Source organism: Prinia subflava, chromosome Z, assembly GCF_021018805.1.
Source record: "Prinia subflava isolate CZ2003 ecotype Zambia chromosome Z, Cam_Psub_1.2, whole genome shotgun sequence".
NCBI lineage: Eukaryota > Metazoa > Chordata > Aves > Passeriformes > Cisticolidae > Prinia > Prinia subflava.
The window spans coordinates 7,113,180-7,130,830 of NC_086283.1; the positions used below are offsets into that span (position 1 = coordinate 7,113,180).

General features: G+C 37.9%; 1 protein-coding gene across 3 annotated transcripts in view; it reads left to right on the forward strand.

Annotated features, from left to right (window-relative positions):
• The window catches only part of COL25A1 (collagen type XXV alpha 1 chain), a 302,634-nt gene that overhangs the window by 183,317 nt on the left and 101,666 nt on the right, over positions 1-17,651 (forward strand). For all 3 annotated transcript variants that reach the window (XM_063423866.1, XM_063423864.1, XM_063423865.1), the window contains 2 exons: positions 12,978-13,004; positions 13,170-13,196. In XM_063423866.1, the coding sequence (XP_063279936.1) occupies positions 12,978-13,004; positions 13,170-13,196 (54 nt within the window). The remainder of the gene's footprint in view (positions 1-12,977; positions 13,005-13,169; positions 13,197-17,651) is intronic.

Consider the following 17,651-nt stretch of genomic DNA (forward strand, 5'->3'; position numbering starts at 1 on the left):
ATGCTTTCTCAGTTTTGTACATAATAAAATAGAAGTTAAGTTCATTAAAAGGTATTGACAACAGCGAGTACTTTCAAATATAAACCACTTCAGTTTCCCCTGGTAGACTCAATGCACATGTGTAAACCAGAAGAGCTGTGAATATTAGATGGTTTTCTTGGCTAAGCATACAGTATTAGTGCAAGTAAGAGGATACTTTGCTCTGTGAAGAAGAGAGCACAGAATTGGAGATCTAGGGGCAAATTGTTCTGAATTATCTGTTGTACCAAGGCTAAGAAAGCACCACACAGAATTTAAAAAGGCAGAGGAGAGTAAATATTCCAAGCATCAACAAACAAAGTTCTTTTCCAATTTGATACTATGCTCTGCTTTCAGCATTTTTTTTTACTTGTCTTTTTCCACCCTTTTGTCAGGAATTGAAAAGGAGCCTCTGATGGCAGATTGATGACTTCCCTACAGTACCCTGCTAAGTGAACTTAGCTGGGGATAATTAGAATTTTTAGGGCTCTGCTCATCAGGGTCTATCAGACCCCAGGAGGAGGGCAGACTCCTACCCCAACTGTGCTACTATGCTCTTTTTCTTACTCCAGTAGGCAAGCTTTTGAGTTCCAATTTCAGTAACTATCTGGTGCTGAAATAGCAAGATGTTCAGATGTTCCACAGCATTTCCAAGAGCAGATAATTTATTTCTTATTTTCTTGCTTGATTCAGAAAGTATCAGACTTGAATTCTGTTAATTTTACAATTACTGATTCAGTCTAGGTTTTGATTTTTTACAAACAGAAAAATAAGAATGTTGATTGTCTAGAATTCTGTGGAAAGGGCTCTTCATGCAACATAATTATCAGCTCTGGTTGTGCTTGTAAAATATATTCCGCTCCTAGGAAGATCTTAAGATCTCCTTTGGGAGTACCAGTATGCAATAGATAAAGCTTGGAAGATGGGCTTTGGGAGCAGTTTAACCCAAAACTTTTAGAAGTTGATCTCCTCATTTCATAGTTCACATAGCAGCAATTTATGACACTGTTAGTCTGAAAAAACAAGCCTTAAAATTAGACAATACATAAAACTAATATTTGAACTCTAAAAGAAAATACGCACGAGAGCTTTCTATTTGTAGGATGTTACCAACATTTTTTCATGGTGGCATCATTAATTTTTTAAAAGAATTGGGTTTGTTTTCATAAAATAAACATGAAGATCTGATTCACTGGTTACATATGCCAGTATAAATGTGATGGGGGATCGTACATTAGCATTCCATCTATTCATCTAGAAGTTCCAGCTGTCACCAGGGCATAGTAGATCTTCTAACAGCAAGTGAGAAACTGTGAAGCAAAAATTACTTGCAAGCCTTAATTTGGTAAAACATTGCTTAGCTTAACAGAGTACATATAAGTACAAAAAAGCAATTGCAAACTTAGTGTTGTGGTTCCATTATGACATTACAAAGGGTTGTCAAAATGTAATTAAGGACTCTGAAATATTTCTTATCTTCCTAAATAATTTCTTTACCGAATGACTTTTGTGTTTTCTTCCTCTTATTTTACATATGGCAGAAATACACTAGTGTGTTCTGTGTTCTGTTAGGGATTATGTCAAAGCAACATATTGCACTGTGTTCAGGAGTATTATATAGTATTTTACTATCCTGCCGCACATGTTTTTAATTTGATATTAAGCTCATGCTGGCTTATTGTTTTTAGTGATCTTCGTGCTGTATTTTAGCTTTGAATACCAGTTCAATTTGTTGCAGATCCCAGTAGTTTCACTAGCTTTAATTAAAAAAAAAAAAAAAAAAAAGAAGAGAAATTAGGAGCTACAGAAGTGTGTGTTTCATCAAGCTTACTGTGACTTGAAGATAATGCTGTGATGTCTAAGACATTAGTCTTTCACAGTATTTTCAAAATACCAGAGTTTCTTTGAAAGCCATTATCAGTTCAGAGACTGGTGATGTTTTGTGCTAGATGCTTGAAAGTCCTGTAAACTTGAGCAGATCTGGGAGATTTGGATCTCAGACTGGTAGAGGAAACCTTCAAAATTTATATTTCCTTTTATAAAGTGACACTCCTGTGAACTGAAATTTTACTTGAAGCAAGTTTATGTGTTAATAGAAATGCTTTAGGTTTTTTTTTTATATTGAATTGATGCTGACATGAGGAGCCGTGCTGATATGTTATTCTTTCCTGTAAGTATGAGTCAAGTTCTGAGATGGAAGAAAAAGGCACAAGATGCAGCAGTTACTTTCATTAGAGTATTTTGTGTACTGCCAGTAATGTAAGTAACGAGCACAGCATGGAAGTGTCCATTCTGTTCGTGAGCTTTAATCCAGACTGCCAGTTTCAAAAATGCTTTGTCTGTCCTTACAATACTGTAGGATTTCCTAAAATAGTTTTTTACTGAGATCCATCAGTAATATTCAAGAGCTGTGAGCTGCTGAGAAACATGTAAGAGAATCACGTATTCTCAGAAATACAATCCAGCTATATTGCCCAGTATGTCTGCTAGTGATCATTTGCCAAAAAGAATGAATATCCATTTAAGTATAAAAATACATATGTGTTTAATTTCCCCTGAAGATGTTCTGAATTTTGTAGTCCATACTCTTAGTCTTGGGGAGAAAACAGTTTTGTTTTTAATAAACTTTATGTTGTCTTAAATTGCTTCCTGTATAAAGATGTTTTCAGCCTTATAGGTTACAAAAATATGTTCAGTCATCTCACTTTTACATACTTCTGCATATAAAAATATGTGTATGTTTGCAGTTGATATAAAAATTCATCTGCATTTATCTGGTGTTCCATCTCAAGCTTCACAAATCTGAACAGTTCTCAAAATAGCTCTATGAAATATGTCATTGTAGTTTTCCTCTTTGCAGACAAGGGAAATGAAATATTTAATTCTTGTACTGACATTTGTTTGTCTTATTGTAACATAAATATTTATTTTATATGCTATTTTTTTGTACTTTTCTTTCTGTATATTATTTGACATTAGGGGAATTAATCTGATTAAGGGATTACACATCCCCATCAAGACTAGAGTTATGACTTAAAGTGTCCAGCTTTGCCTCTTTTAGCAATGCCTTGTACCTGGGATAGTTCAGAAACATTTGCAGTAACCTAAGACTTATAGGTCACTTCAGGTGGAATTGTGCATGACATTTTATCATGACATTTGTCAGACAGTTCTTGTGAAAAGGCTTTTTTGGGTACCAGTGGAGCCCATGCACAGGAACAATTTAAGGGACTACAGAACATGCAAGGGTCATAGGAAAGAAAGAAGAGTAAAGTTCTTGGAAGAATGTATCGTATTTTGCTGAAATAGATTCTTTCCAAGCATTAGCATACCTTGAAGTTTAAAAAGTTTCCTAGTTTCTAAAATAATTCCATTGTTCTTAATCTATGGATGTCTCAGAAGCCTTTCTGCCCCTGGTGCTATTTTTTATATGGCTGTGGCTTTATGCTACTATTTTACTGCCATTTTCCTTTAACCATTCATGATTTAAGTAATCACATTTTTCACAGCAGCATTTGCAGACAACACTAAAGGAATATCTAAATCTTTCTTTGACATTCTACTATGCTGAATGAGAAAATATCTCCTGTACTGAGTAGCAAGATTTGGACAAGGAAAAACAGTGTATAGATAGTATGCCTTGCCTTTGAAATACTGAGTGAAACTCAGAGCAGTGCTCCCAGAACTGGTAAGGAGTCACAACTGTAAATGGAAGAGTGGAATTGGCCTTCCCTGTTTTAAAGTCTATGTTAAAATCTTCTTGTTGGAAATAAGTTTAGTGTTAAAATAAAGCAAATAGATATTATCTGCAAAATCTTGTTCAGATGTGAGCTGTGCAGGTTTGCTTGTTTACACAGTTTCAACCTTTATACTTTTATAAATTTGCCTTGATGATATGAAAATGATACCAGGTGCAAGCCAAAATTCTTGATAAACAAACCTGGTTTGGAAACTAGCACTTATTTCAAATAGATGAACAGAGAGGGGTTTTTTTTGGAATTTCAGTCATCTGTTTCTGTGTAGTTAGTACTTTTTTTTTGTAGAGCTATGCAGCATCTTTTAATGAAGTGCATAAATCTCCTAGACTCAGCTGCTGGTCAAAGGAGGATCTGCCTGGTAGATATTTGGATGCTGTTTCATCACACAGAAGTAATGCAGACAGCAAAGTTGAGATTTCCAAAAAGCTAGGGAGCTTGGAAGATGCATTTCAATGACCATAGGTACTTCTGTAGATAGTGAGTGGCAGGGGTGAATCTCCATAGCTCTGAAACTTCCCCTTTCCCTTGCTTTCATCCTTTGTCTGTTTCCTTCAGAATAGCTGAAGTTCAGCCTGCCATTCTCACCAGAAAGGTTCTTTTAAATCAAACAAACAAAAAAAAAGATTAAATGAGCAAAGGGCACTACCAGGCTAGTAAACAATCAGGGAAGCACCAGAGGTGTTTAAATTAGAGAAGCCACTGTTCAATTTTTAGGTTAAAAATAACTGAAACATTGGAATATGAATTACTGTTTCTGAAAATAAAAGAAGTTGTTAACTCCCAGTGAGGAGCTTTTTTCTTGCTAAGCTTCTAGGAGTAAATGAGATAACTGGCCTATGGATAAAAATCTCCCCAAAGTATAAAAAGTATTTAATGGTGAATTTTTATCTCAAAAATCTGGAAGAAGGATTTAATGAGTCTGATTGGCAAAATATGTATTCTTTTTCTTTTCTATTTCTATTGTGTTAGGAAAGAAAGCCAGAATGTAATTTCATAATCCCAATGCAGTTTTATAAGCTGTAAATGTCACTCTACTGTATTAGTGTTTCTTTTATTAATATTTTTTCTTTTTTATTTCTTTCCCACAAATTCTTACTTGATTTGGGGCACATTAATTGCTTCCATAAAGTAGAATGTTCAGATTGGATTCAAGGAATCAATGCCCAAAGTAGGGCATTACTTACCCTAAGAGCAGGGTGCCAGAAGTATATGAGTATTTTTGGGCAAAATAGCTCTATATTTGTACATTCTGCATACTGGCTGCTTATGGGTGCAGTTCTCACTGGCTAGTGTAGAAAACTCCTTTGGAGTGACACTATGGCGCTGTTATTTTAAAACATTGAGACAATCAGGAGTTTAAGGAGTGCTAGTTACTTTTTCTGTTTTGTTTGATATCCCTTTTACTATTCAATGCAAAATAAAAGGCATGAAATCTCTAGAAATAAAAACAGTTTAGAGCTATATAGTTTTTCCTGCTTCAGTAGTTTGACACAAAAATCATGCAGTTCTTCTAAAGAAAAGATGAAGCAATCAATGTTGAAAAATCTTTGCGCTCTAGTTCTTGTTATTGTAAAATTGGAAAACAGCCTTTAATTCTTGTCTTCCTGTTTACCAAGCATTATTTTTTATAGATTTTTAATTGACTGAATTCCTGTGGCATTGCTGCTGTTGAGTGTAGTGAATACTTACTAAAAAAGTTACAAGACTGAATCTACTCCACTTTCTTTTATCATTGAACCTTACGAACTATTGATCCTTATCAAGAATCCCATGACTTGAAATAAATATTGTCTTCTATTGACAGCAGACTCATTCTTGTCTATTCCATAGCTACCATGCTGTGTATTAACTTTCCAACTATCTAGTGCATGCTGATACAGAAACCCTGTATTGTTTTTTAAGTTCCACCGCCAGCCACACACACACACACACACACACACACACACACAACTATGCCTATTCCTATTGGAGATGGGATAAAAACCAGACTGCTGTATAGTCATTTAGTATTGGATCGAGTGGGACTAAAGGAATAGGAGGGAAACATAGGGAGGCTCTGTGAAGGTGGAGGAGTGCAGAACAGCCTATCTGAGATACTGGAGGATGAGGGGTTAATCATGGTCATACTATGCTTTTCAGCAGGGCCTGTTACGATAGTTCAAGGGTTCCTGGCTTTAAACTGAAAGAGGGTAGATTGAGACTAGATACACAGAGAATTTTTTTACAATGAGGATGGTAAAACACTGGTACAGGTTGCCCAGAGAGGTGGTGGGTATCTCATCCCTGGAACCACTTAAGGTCAGGTTAGATGGGCAGCTTGTTGACCAGCACACTGGTCAAGTTGAAGAGGCTCCTGCTCATTGCAGGGAGGATGGACTAAATGACTTTTAAACCCTTGCAAGCCAAACTCTTTGGTGATTCTGAGATAGCACGTGATGCTTTTTCAGGTGGACATCTAATGAGACAGGGATCTGCTGGAGGATGGGTGTAAGAGTAGGAAGCATCAACCAGTCTGTGTCAAAAATGTCTCATTTTTGAAATGTTTTATAAACCAAGTATTGAACACTGAAGCTGATACCATGTTGTAATGAAAAATACTGTTAAAAATCATAGATTAAACTCCAAAAAATTCCTGAGACTGCAGTGGAAATAGCAAATATAACAGTAATAGTAAAAAAAAGCTCTATGTTCAGTCTGCGCCCTGAATTCTGATTCTGTAGGGCCCATATCAGTTGTTTTTTATTATGTCTTCCTGCAGTTCTGAGTGCCAGCCAGAAATTTGGGTGTTTCTGTAGTTTTGAAGTTGCAAAGATTGTGTTTGTATTTTCGTCACAGGCTTACATCTTTCGTGTTACTGAAATCAGAAGCTCTGGTTGTTTTCTTATAACATGAGAGATACAGCAGTGTTAGGTTTTCTCATCTGTATTTTTATGTCCTGTTTTACCAGTTTACAAGAGTGGCATTTCCTTTGTGGTGGTTTTTTTGGTTGAGTATTTATTTGTTTTTTTGTACAGTATTGCATCACATCTCTAACATCATCAGTGAATTTCTGCTTCTCTGACAAGAGAATAGAAAGGAGCATTGTGGACAAATCAATGAGGGCTGAAATTCAGAAAATACATGTATTAAAGTGCATTGAGCAGTAAGTGAAAGTCAGAATGCTTTTGACTTTACCGGAAGCCATTTTCTTTTGTTTAAGAATGTCCCAGCTTTTTCTGCTACCGTATATATACTGTTACATACAGCAGCTACTTGACTCACAAGAAACTTAGCAGATTTTAATCATAACGTTTACTTAAATTAATTTGTGGAAATAGTAAAGCTGATCCTTGTTTTCTCATGCTCGGGCAATTGGTACACAGTCACATACCCTCTGTGCCACAGAATCTTTGTAGGACTGTTAGTGCTATTTTGTAGGCTTTCAAAGAAAAGCGTGTTCATCTTTAGAAGGAAGGGAAAGGGTAAGAGAAGATGGCAGTCTTACTGACTAATCAAGGAAAGAAAGAATGTCAGAGAAAGGGAGATCCTCTTTAGCAGGTTCTTGCTGGGGACACTGGGCCTTGTGCTTTTTCCTGGGTGGTGGATTAGAGAGTTAGCAGTGACTCTTCTGCAGCTTCCAATGTGAACTGGTGGTTTTTGTGAGCAGCATTGTAAGTTTCAAAAAAAACCCCACCCCATCCCAACCTCAGCAAGAGCACTGCATGAGAAATGAATGTCTAAATTACAGTCTAAATGGTTTCTTGACATATTTTGGGTAGACTGTGTTCTCCTGCTTGTAGTTTATAAACTTGTCTGATTTATGTATTGCTATAAATCACTGACTTCTGAATACAGTTGTATGAATTTACAGCAGGAATCATTTATAATTTACTTGTTGTGAATGTTAACAGAGCTGTTTATCTAGATTGCTATATAAATCAATTTTATGTTTCTCAGCTTAAATCATTTACATAATGTTGTTTAAGGCAGTCACCAATATTGTGTCAAAAATTAAAGTTTCTTTTTCTCTGCCTTAGGATTTTTAATAAAAACTTTAGACTATAAGGGAAAGAAATGAGATATTAGTAAAAGTCCTTTGAGAGGTGTTTGACCGAAATTTTCCCCATAAGTCAGACATATTACAGGAGAAGAATAAAACATGTAAAAAGGAAGGCACTTCAGCAGTCGAAATGGTTCAGATTCACTCAAAATTCTTTTGTGTACTTGTAAAATTGTTGCAAGGTGAAATGTTAGCACTGTAAACTAGCATATGTAAACACTGGCTGAGAACATGGCCAAACTCAGCAGATGCCAAAACCACATTGCCTCAGTAGTTCAGATTTTGCATAGTGGACACAAGATTGAAATGAGTGTAGGAACTTTGAAATAGTTACGAAACGCAGCAGTGTTCCATAATGCTCTGTGTAACCAACCTCCTATGATTCAGCATATCTGATCCCAATATTTTGCAGCAAATATAAGATGGACTGGGGACTGTTGTTCCAGTCAGATTCTTGTAATTTATTGAAGTCATGAGTCAGGTTTCAAAGAAAGAAAGTTCAGTTTTTATATCTCATTATTCTGTTGTTATGTGCTAAAGTACCTTTTCCCCTTAAAGTAATCTGCAGTATTGAATTAACTTAGACAATGGATGACATGCTATTAGTTGTGAAACCACAATTAAACTAAGCTGGCAAATTGATTCCCCTTTTGGATTTGTCTGGGTGACCTTGGAATAGCTGGTTCACTTTTCTGGTTTGTTTCTGCAAGGGTGCTGCTGCCTTAGGCTGCCAGTCACACGGTGGGTGCTGCAGCTGCTGGTAGGGATGACTGCACTGCATACCCCTCGATCCCAAATTAAAACGAAGGCTGAACCTTGCAAACTACATTCAGCCCTCTGGCTGCCAGCTTGCCATAGCCTGTGGCTGTTGTGGTGGGAATGTAGGAAAGCAGTGACTGTGTCTGAGAGGTTACTGTCACCTGTGCCTTCTGTGGGAGCTCTGTCTGATGGGAAATGTCAAGTCTGACATGTCATGTTCCTTAGGAGCTGTGAGAGTGGATGATCCCAGTGGGACCTGGGACTGTCACAGTCCAACTGATTCTATTGGTTGGTTGGTTATCATAACTTGTGCTGGGGACTGGCTGGTCCTTCTTACAGAGGCATCATATGGGCTGTCTAACAGCCAGGAAAAATCTGCCCTCCTCTGTACTGACTATGGAGCTTTTTACAGAACCTTCAACAGTGTTGTTTCTTCATGCTCTGCACTGAGACTGCCTTACTATTTTCAGTTCTGCTATCCCATCAATGCTTAGAACCTTTTGGGTGAGTTTGCAGCAGAACTTCCTGTATTAGGGCTAAAAGCAGATCTGTAGCAATAGGTATGTGGAGAGAATATATCTGTAAGAGAATATTGATAATTATGAATGTTTGTAAAACCAATATAAGTCAACTACTGGCTTTTTAAGAGGTCTCTGGATGTAACTTCTGCAAAAATATGTAGGTTGCAATGGCCTTTTGGAATACAAAATTAACATCTTTCAGGAAATTAACTATAAAATTTCAGTTATGTGAAAAAATCATGCTGATCACACTCAGATAATTCTAAGGGAATGATGGCTGAGAAAGACTGCAAGGATCAGTCTCCTGTTCTCTGGTATTGCATTCTCTTACCTGTCTATTCCTGTACACATATTTATAGTAATGTAAAATTTCATCAGAGTATGGCAATGGGATTTTGATAGGAAAAAAAAAAGGTGGGGACAGGGGTCACCTGTCAGTAATCCTGAATATAGCTGGTTTTTTGATTTGACCCTGATTTCGGCTTTGTTCTTGGCTGGCAGGTGCCTGGAGGCCTTTCAGTCTGCTTTAGGAGACCTTGTTTTAAAAACAGTAGTATTTTTGCCTAATTATGAATGCAGATTTTGCATGTGTTTGAGATTTACAAGGGCTTGCATATGTGAAACAGGCTATAACCTCTCCTTGGAAATGTATGGTAGTCTGGAGTAGATAATTACACTTTGAGAAAAGAGCCTCTGTTTCCAGTGAAAACACTGTAAAGTTATTTCAGAAATGCTCTGACCTCAGACGTTTCATATAACTTACACAAAATGCTTTCACATTTGTTCGGCAGCTCGCGGCTTGATCTCTGCCATCTCATAAACGAAAGCACAGAAGTCTCCCTGGGAAAAAAGCAGCAAGTCTATGCAGTGGCCTACAAAACTAGTGTTATTTTATTCACTCTGTGCTTTGTGTCTGTACCCTTAAACAGAAGAAACCTTGCCCTCCTTTAAACAAATCTGTCTCCTAATCACACCCCACCCCCACAAACCCAACTTTCCCTCAAGATTTTTCTTGCTCCCTGCCTCCACTCCATGTACACACACTAATAAACTCTGTAGTAAAAACCTTGGGAGAATTTCTCAGCACAAATGGAAAGAAGATGTCAAAGGCTGAGGATAGGAATTTTCTGTTTAAAGTTGGAAAAAAACAATAGAGTACAATTGAAACAGTGGGGGAAAATCCAGAGATGGGTGAACAAGCCATGAAAGTATTCCATTAATTTTTATTTTGATGAAACCCCACTGGTTCTCTTCACTTGCATCCAAAAGAGCCATTTTTGTTTGCAGTTGTTTATATGTTTTTCAAGACTCTTGAGGAAGGCAAAAGCATTGCAAATACAAGTGAAGAGGCTTGTGACAATGTTCACACCAGAAGTGCTTTTGTGAGCTTTTGAAAAGCTGTTTTTAACTCCTGGTACAATAAAATTGTCAGACATTTATGAAGACTTCTGTGAAAAATTTGTATGCTGGAAGGGTGACTCAACAGAGATGACTGTGTGTGCCACCCAGGGAGAGAAAATACCAAGTAGTAAAAAACAAAACAAATTCTGATCATGATGTGCACAGGTCGTTTTTAGAAAATCCTGCACAGAAAAAGGAGAAGAAAAAAGAGAGATACGATTCAGTCTTATTAAAAAGCATGTTTGAGTATAGATTGTACTTTCAGAGAATTTATAGTAGAGGAGAATAGGCAGGGTAAGGGAAGGGGACAGCTGTGCACTGGAGATGGCTGAGCAAATTGCCAGCAGTCGTACCAGAGAGACAGGGCAGTAGCCCTGCAGATCTGGTGGCTGAACCACTCATGGGAGCTCTCACTTGTTTCTGTTCCAGTGAGCCAGCTTAGTTCAGGCAACTGATGTGATCTCTCCCGTTGTAATTTATACCAACAGGCAGAGCTGTGGCAAGCATGCTTCAGAAGAGTTATGAGCCAAAACCCATCAGAAGCAGGGCCACTCTTGGGCATAAGAACAGCCCTGAGCATCTAAATGAGGGCAGGAACAGCTCCCACAAGGCAACATCTGTTTACAGTCTCAGTCATGTCACGTTATCTCTAATTTCATGCCTAAGGCCTGAGAAATAGGATTCTGACTGTAGCAGATAGGGGTCATGCTACTTGCACTTTGCAGCCAGTAATATATTCAGAGCCAGTAATGGCTTGATAATTCAAGGAGGTAGAACACGTGAGCACAAGCCTTTTGCTTGTGCTTTACTGTCACTGTGGAGAAGGCAGCAACAGCCTGCATTGACTGATTTTAATTTTTCCCATCTTGCAATTACTGTGTTGGTGATGGTATGTGTTTACAAATTCACAAGCTCAGTGGCATGTATGTGTAAGTTTTAAAGCAGACCTGCTCTATTGCAATGTCACGTCACAGTACACGTGTGTGGAGACTGTAGCTAAAAGTAGACAGTGCTGCACTTAGTTTTCAGTATGTATGTAAACATGTGAACTGGGAAAGGACAGTATGGGTTAAAGTATAAAAAATAATATATATGGAGAGACCTTAAAGGTGCAGCCAGGTTTTATCTATTCATTAAATTATTTTGTTTAATTTTTTTTAAGAGGCCAAGGGCTTGCAGGGCAATGCAAAGTGGGCAGGGGTCATAGTTAATTGAGCAGATAGTTTCCACTCAGCTGGCAGTGAGCACTTTCCTTCCTGAAGGAGACATGGGGACATCAGGAGGCAGACTTGTTTCTGTGTCCTCTGCAGCAGACAGAAGAGAAGGCTATGGAAGCAGAGGCATATGCTTTAATTCCTTGAAAGATTTAGGAGCAGATGGTCTTCTCTGGCATGCATCAGAAGCCCTTAAAACTAAGCAGAAAATTGGCTACAACAGGGATTCTCAAAGACTTGCTTGTGGTTGATCACGTCTTTAATACACCTCAGACTTACCTCTGTTCCACTGCATTTATGTGAACCACATGAGTTTTTACCAGTGTTGTTAGTGACAATCTTTCCTTGTTCTGCATACAGCCACACACATGCACACACACACACTGCCACACACTCTCTTTCTGTTATCACAGTGAACTATGCTGGCTTGAATGGCTCCTTCTCTGTTTACAGCTGCTTTCATATGTATCTCAGGTCCTTCTTTGTAATGAAACACCTGCATGTCTTTCAGAAAGCTGGAGGTAGAGTCTGCACTATGTAAGCAGACAGTTTTTTGCAGACTGATAGCATTTTTATTCACAAGATACTAACCCAAAAAGCTAGTGGTTTAGAAACCTGCTGCTAGCTTTCTGGAAAGTGCTAAGTAAAAATAGAATAGGAGAGGACCTCCTATTTGTGATTCTGTCACCTTACTGTTCATTGGGTGATAAGTAACAAAAAGCAATACCCCTACAAAATCATATTACACAAAGAGCTCATTTTGCCTAAACAGTCTGCTTGAGACTAAACATCAGTATTGCCAAAGAAAGGAATGAAAACCCTTTTAGAATTTTGAATCCATTTTTCTTTGGCAATCTAAGAGAAGAAGGGTGCCAAAATACATGACAGATGTATATATTTTTGAATTTATTCAGTGCACTTGCAAAGAGCTTTTACAGTCTAAGAAAACTTTTATTATCTGATAGGAGATAAACTATTGTCCCTAAGTGAAATCTGTAGATATTTTGCCATTTCAGGCATAGTTTTTCTTGTCTAAGGAGACTGATTCAACACACAGGGTTAGCAAACTATTCAAGAAATAGTGTGCAGTTCCTGTTATTGGTACACTGAAGAAACCATCTCTGGAAGAGCACCGGCATTTGGAGTTAAAAAATTATAAGGAAATAAATTGTTGGGAAGAAATTGCAGATTGGCACAGATCTGTTTCTTTGCGCGTCCCAGGACTTCATCAGTATCAGTAATTAATCTTTGCCTTTGTTTCTTTCAGGGCCCTCCTGGTCCAAAAGGCGAGAAGGTGAGTTGATGTTCGGGTGATTCTTACAAGGTGCCTGGAAAGCCCTCCCAGCATGAACTCAAGAGACTGTTTGTATTGATGCAGTGAAATGTTAGATTATGTAAGAGAGCTGGGTAGCACACAGATGCTGTGTTAAACCTATCATCTCATCTTTCCACTTTGCAGGGAGATCAAGGTGATCAGGGCCCTCGGGTAAGCATCTTAAAAAAAATGTTACACTTCCCCTTCGCTGAGTAGGCAATTAGTCTTTAAGTGCAAAACTAAATTAAAATACACTGTCTGAGCTAATTACGCTTATTAGCTGCATTTACCCTGCATGTTGAAGTGTCTGCAGGACAGTAATACTGAACGTGAGCAGGAAGTGTCTGGGAAGATTTGAGTGATCCCATAGTGTACAGTTTCCAGGTTCCACAGTGATTTTGCTCTGCTGTACAAAGCTGGCTTTTCTAACCAAACCATTCAGTTTCCCCAGCAATGTGTTCATGCCATGCATGGGCTTCCACAGTGCAGAGGGCCAGGCTTCTAATAAATGGATTTTGTGTAAAATGTAGCTAATATTTAGTGAATTACAAACAAATATAATGTATGCATGTATTAGCTTTTTTTCTGACATATATGTATTTAATATTTTTAATAATAACAATAGTACCACCTTGTAGTTACAATCCAGACAGTTAGAACATGGTTTATTTAGGAAATGAGAAGGTTCTTTTAATTTTTAAATGTCATGTGTATTTTAACAGAGAGATAGAGGAAAACAGGAGTGTAAGTTCGAATGGATTGGCTGTGCTAGTTCACTCTTTACATCTGTGCTTCATTAGAAAACGCTTGGTTACGTTGTTCAGATGATACAGTAACTCTCTTTGGTTACATGTTTGTAATTTTACCCATAACAGTATGTTCCATGGATTATTTTCTTCTGTTAACTATGTTAAATATTTTGAATTTGCGGCTTTATTTCATTCTACTGTTTTGTTTCTTATAATTTCATTTAATTGGATTTTATTTTTTTCAGCCAGTATGATTATCTAAAGTCACAACATGCTTTTACAGCTGATTTTGATGTTCCATGAACTATCAGGGTGTCCTGTTATGCTTGGTGCTGTTATGGCTGCACACCATAAAGACAGTGGCCTGAGAGTGAACAGCTTTAAATAGTATTTCAGTTGAAACTCAATAAGAGTTAGAAAACTACTTAAATAAATAAAAGAAAGAGTGTAACAATGAGAGCAACGTGCTTTTTTTCTAGGTAATACACAAACTAAAAGTTCTGAATAATGTAAATATTTCCTTTAAACTTCTAAGCAAATTTAGTGTCTCTCAGAGGCCATCCTGGGCTGTATATTTTGTCTGGTTCTGTGCTACAGAGCTTCACGGGGAATGTGAGGAGAGAGATGCAGGAGAGGAGAGCAGTGCAGTGCCTGTAGCATAAGAGAGGATGCTCCATTCAGGTGGCATAAGACAGGCTCGAGTGTAAGTGCTTGCACTGAGTGGCCTTACATGCAGAAGAGATGTGTGTTCTTATATTCACAGCTGTGGCTTTAGATTCAAAAGACCAGGAGAGCAAATTTGATGGAAGTATCAGAGAGGAATGCAATAAAAAGTATGGAAAAGCAGGGTTGTGAAAAGCATTGCATAGCTGAGGATAAGAATCTGGAATTGTGTCTGCCAGAGAAGTTTCCAGGGGAAGACCCAAAGGTCTGAACACTGAAGAACAAATGAAATGGTATAAACACAAGAGAACAATGATGCAGAAATCTTGGCAAAATGTTGAAGAGATGTAAGAATATCTGTTGGCAATGCCCAATAAGAAGATGCAGGTTTGGTCAGTGTTACTGCAGGGGTACCCAAGATATGCTCCATATACAAGTAGAGTCCTACTGAGCCATACAAATCATAGTTATGACTATTTGTAGGTTTGGTAAATCAAGTGCAGATAAAGGGCAGAAAATATCCAGCCTGAAGAATTCATATATAAGGACATCACAAAGTTGTATTTGCTGCAGCAGCTGGCACTTGAGACTGAGTTCTGTATCTGATTACAGAAAAGGAATTCAATCAGGTCAGCAGTGGAGAGGAAGAGGTGGTAACTAGCATCTTGTGGACATGCTGAAACTTTACCAACTCTTTAGTCAATGCAGGTTGTAGTAGCATATCTCCTTTTTAAGTACATTGGTCAAACTTGGGAAATTTGCCCAGAGTTGTTGGCTTTCCCTTAATCTATTTTCAATGTATTCTACAGCCTCTTCTCCTTTTTTTCCCTCCATATTTCACAGGTAATAAGTACTATGAAGTCTCTGACCATTTTATATTTCATGGTACAGCAGTTAGCTCTTCTGATAACTGTCTGCAGGGTGACTGCTCAATCTGCTGTGCCAGGGGATTTACAATCTAATTAATAGAATTTTTATGTGTAAGCCACTCATGCTCCGAATGGAACTAAGCCCATTTAGTCCTGCTTGGTTACCTTTGCACATAGTTTTCCATCACTGCACACGTAAAGTAAATGGATTTGGAGGTAATGGCATACAATATTATTTTTGAGAAATATTATACCTGAAAGTAACTGGGGCATGACATTAACACTTGGATTTGACAAGTTTGCAGACAGATTGGATATAGTATCTAAGAGCAGTGAACATTTTAATGCTAATTCATCTTTTACAGGTAAGGAGCCTGAAGTTTCTTTGAGTTTATATTTTTATATCCTGGCTTGAAACAAGCATTTAACTTAGCAAGACCTGTTAGTGTTCCAAGCTACGAATGAAATTTCAAAATGACTGTTTTTTCTTTAGAAAAGCTACTTTCTTTCCCCTGGGCATTTTTGTAAAAGAAACCAAAATAAAATGTAAAGACTGTCCAAGTGAAGACCTTAAAATTCCAGAAATCTGCTGAAAAGAAAATAGAAAGGTGTTTATGAAAACATTTTGCAAGAGGCAAAGATATTGCTGCTTTATGTTCCACCCAAATTTTTCACCGTGAGATTTTTTAGGGATACTTATTTCTGAAATAATTTCAAAACCGTAAAAGTAGTAATCAGTTATCTCAAAATATTCATAGTTACTGGACATGTAGAATATATACAGAACTGCTTTGAAGTTCAGGTTTTCTTGAAAGTACCTTCAATAAACTCATACACTAAGAACTCAGCCCTGCAAATACCACGCAGGGGTCAGGCTCCTCTATTTTTAGAATAATGTGGCTGGGTTTTAATGTTGTGGTGGTTTTGTTTTGTTTTGTTTTTTCTGTTTAGTTTTTTTTTAAGAATCTGAGGAGTTTTCTTAAGTAATGTAATTACTTATTCAGGAGAAATCTATGGATCAGACTCCTTCATTGTGCAGAGGTTCTAGTTCATAATGCCATGTGCTTGGTCTACCAACGTCCATACTGTGTATCAAATATGAGCCAAAACACATTCTAGTAGTGTGAGTGTTATAGGAGTTCATATCCAGAGTGTGAGTTTGAGCAGCAAGTTGATACAGTTTTTAATCACATGAGACCACGAATAAGCTAGTGATAATGAGTCCTGGTCTTATTTTGAGAAAACTGTTTTTTTATTTCTATATTTTTTATACCAGATCTCTAATTACTCTAAAGTTCTGGTTGACATTTACATTTAGGTCAAATGCAGAACTAGCTTTCCTTGATACCAGTGTAAGAAGTGGTAATGTTAGTATATCTTTCGGATGCTCTTCTTTTTGCAGAGGGCATGGCTTCATGAAGATTAGCTTTACTGTACTGAGCCATGAGAAAATTAAAAATGATGGAGTTAAGCCTGTAGACTGTTAGAATAAATGGCGATACCAGGTTGCTCAGTTCCAGTTGTTCAGCTCTAAGCTAATTTAAAAAAAGCCTTTTAAAATTTCAAAATAGTAGAATTTCAAAGGATATATTGTCCAAGTAGAGAATGGTTCTTGATAATGGAAATAGGTCTTCCGAGGTGAATGTTTAGGAACAGAAAAGCTAGTATGGAATGTCTTCCTGGATGCGGAGGGGAACTTTGTAAGCAAGGATGAGGAAAAGGCTGATGAGGTACTTAATGCCTTCTTTGCCTCAGTCTTCAGCAGAAAGACTGATTGTCCCAAGGGCAATCAGCCCCCTGATGTGGTAGACAGGGATAGGGAGCTGAATAGATCCCCTGCAATCCAGGAGGAAGTATTTAGACCTGCTATGCCACTTAGAAACTCCCAGCTCTCTGGGGCCAGATGGGGTTCACATGCAGATACTGAGGGAGCTGGTTGAAGAGCTGCCCAAGCCACTCTCCATCATTTATCATCACTCCTGGCTGACTGTGGGGGTCCCAGATGTCTGGAGGTTGACCGTGTGACACCCAGCTACAAGAATGGTTAGAGGACATTGAGAGAACTACAGCCCTGTCAGCCTGACCTCAGTGCAAGGAAAAATTATGGAACAGATCATCTTGAGTGTGATCATGCAGCATGTGCTGGACAACCAGGGGATTGGGCTCAGGCAGCATGGATCAGGAAAAGCAGGTCCTACCTGGCCAACCTGATAACCTTTCATGACCAGGTGACCTGCCTAGTGGGTGACGGTGGTGTTCAGCTGAAAGTTGGACTTAATGATCTTGGAGGTATTTTCCAACTTCAGTGGCTCCATGATATTTAGTCTTGTCTCATCCTTCATAAA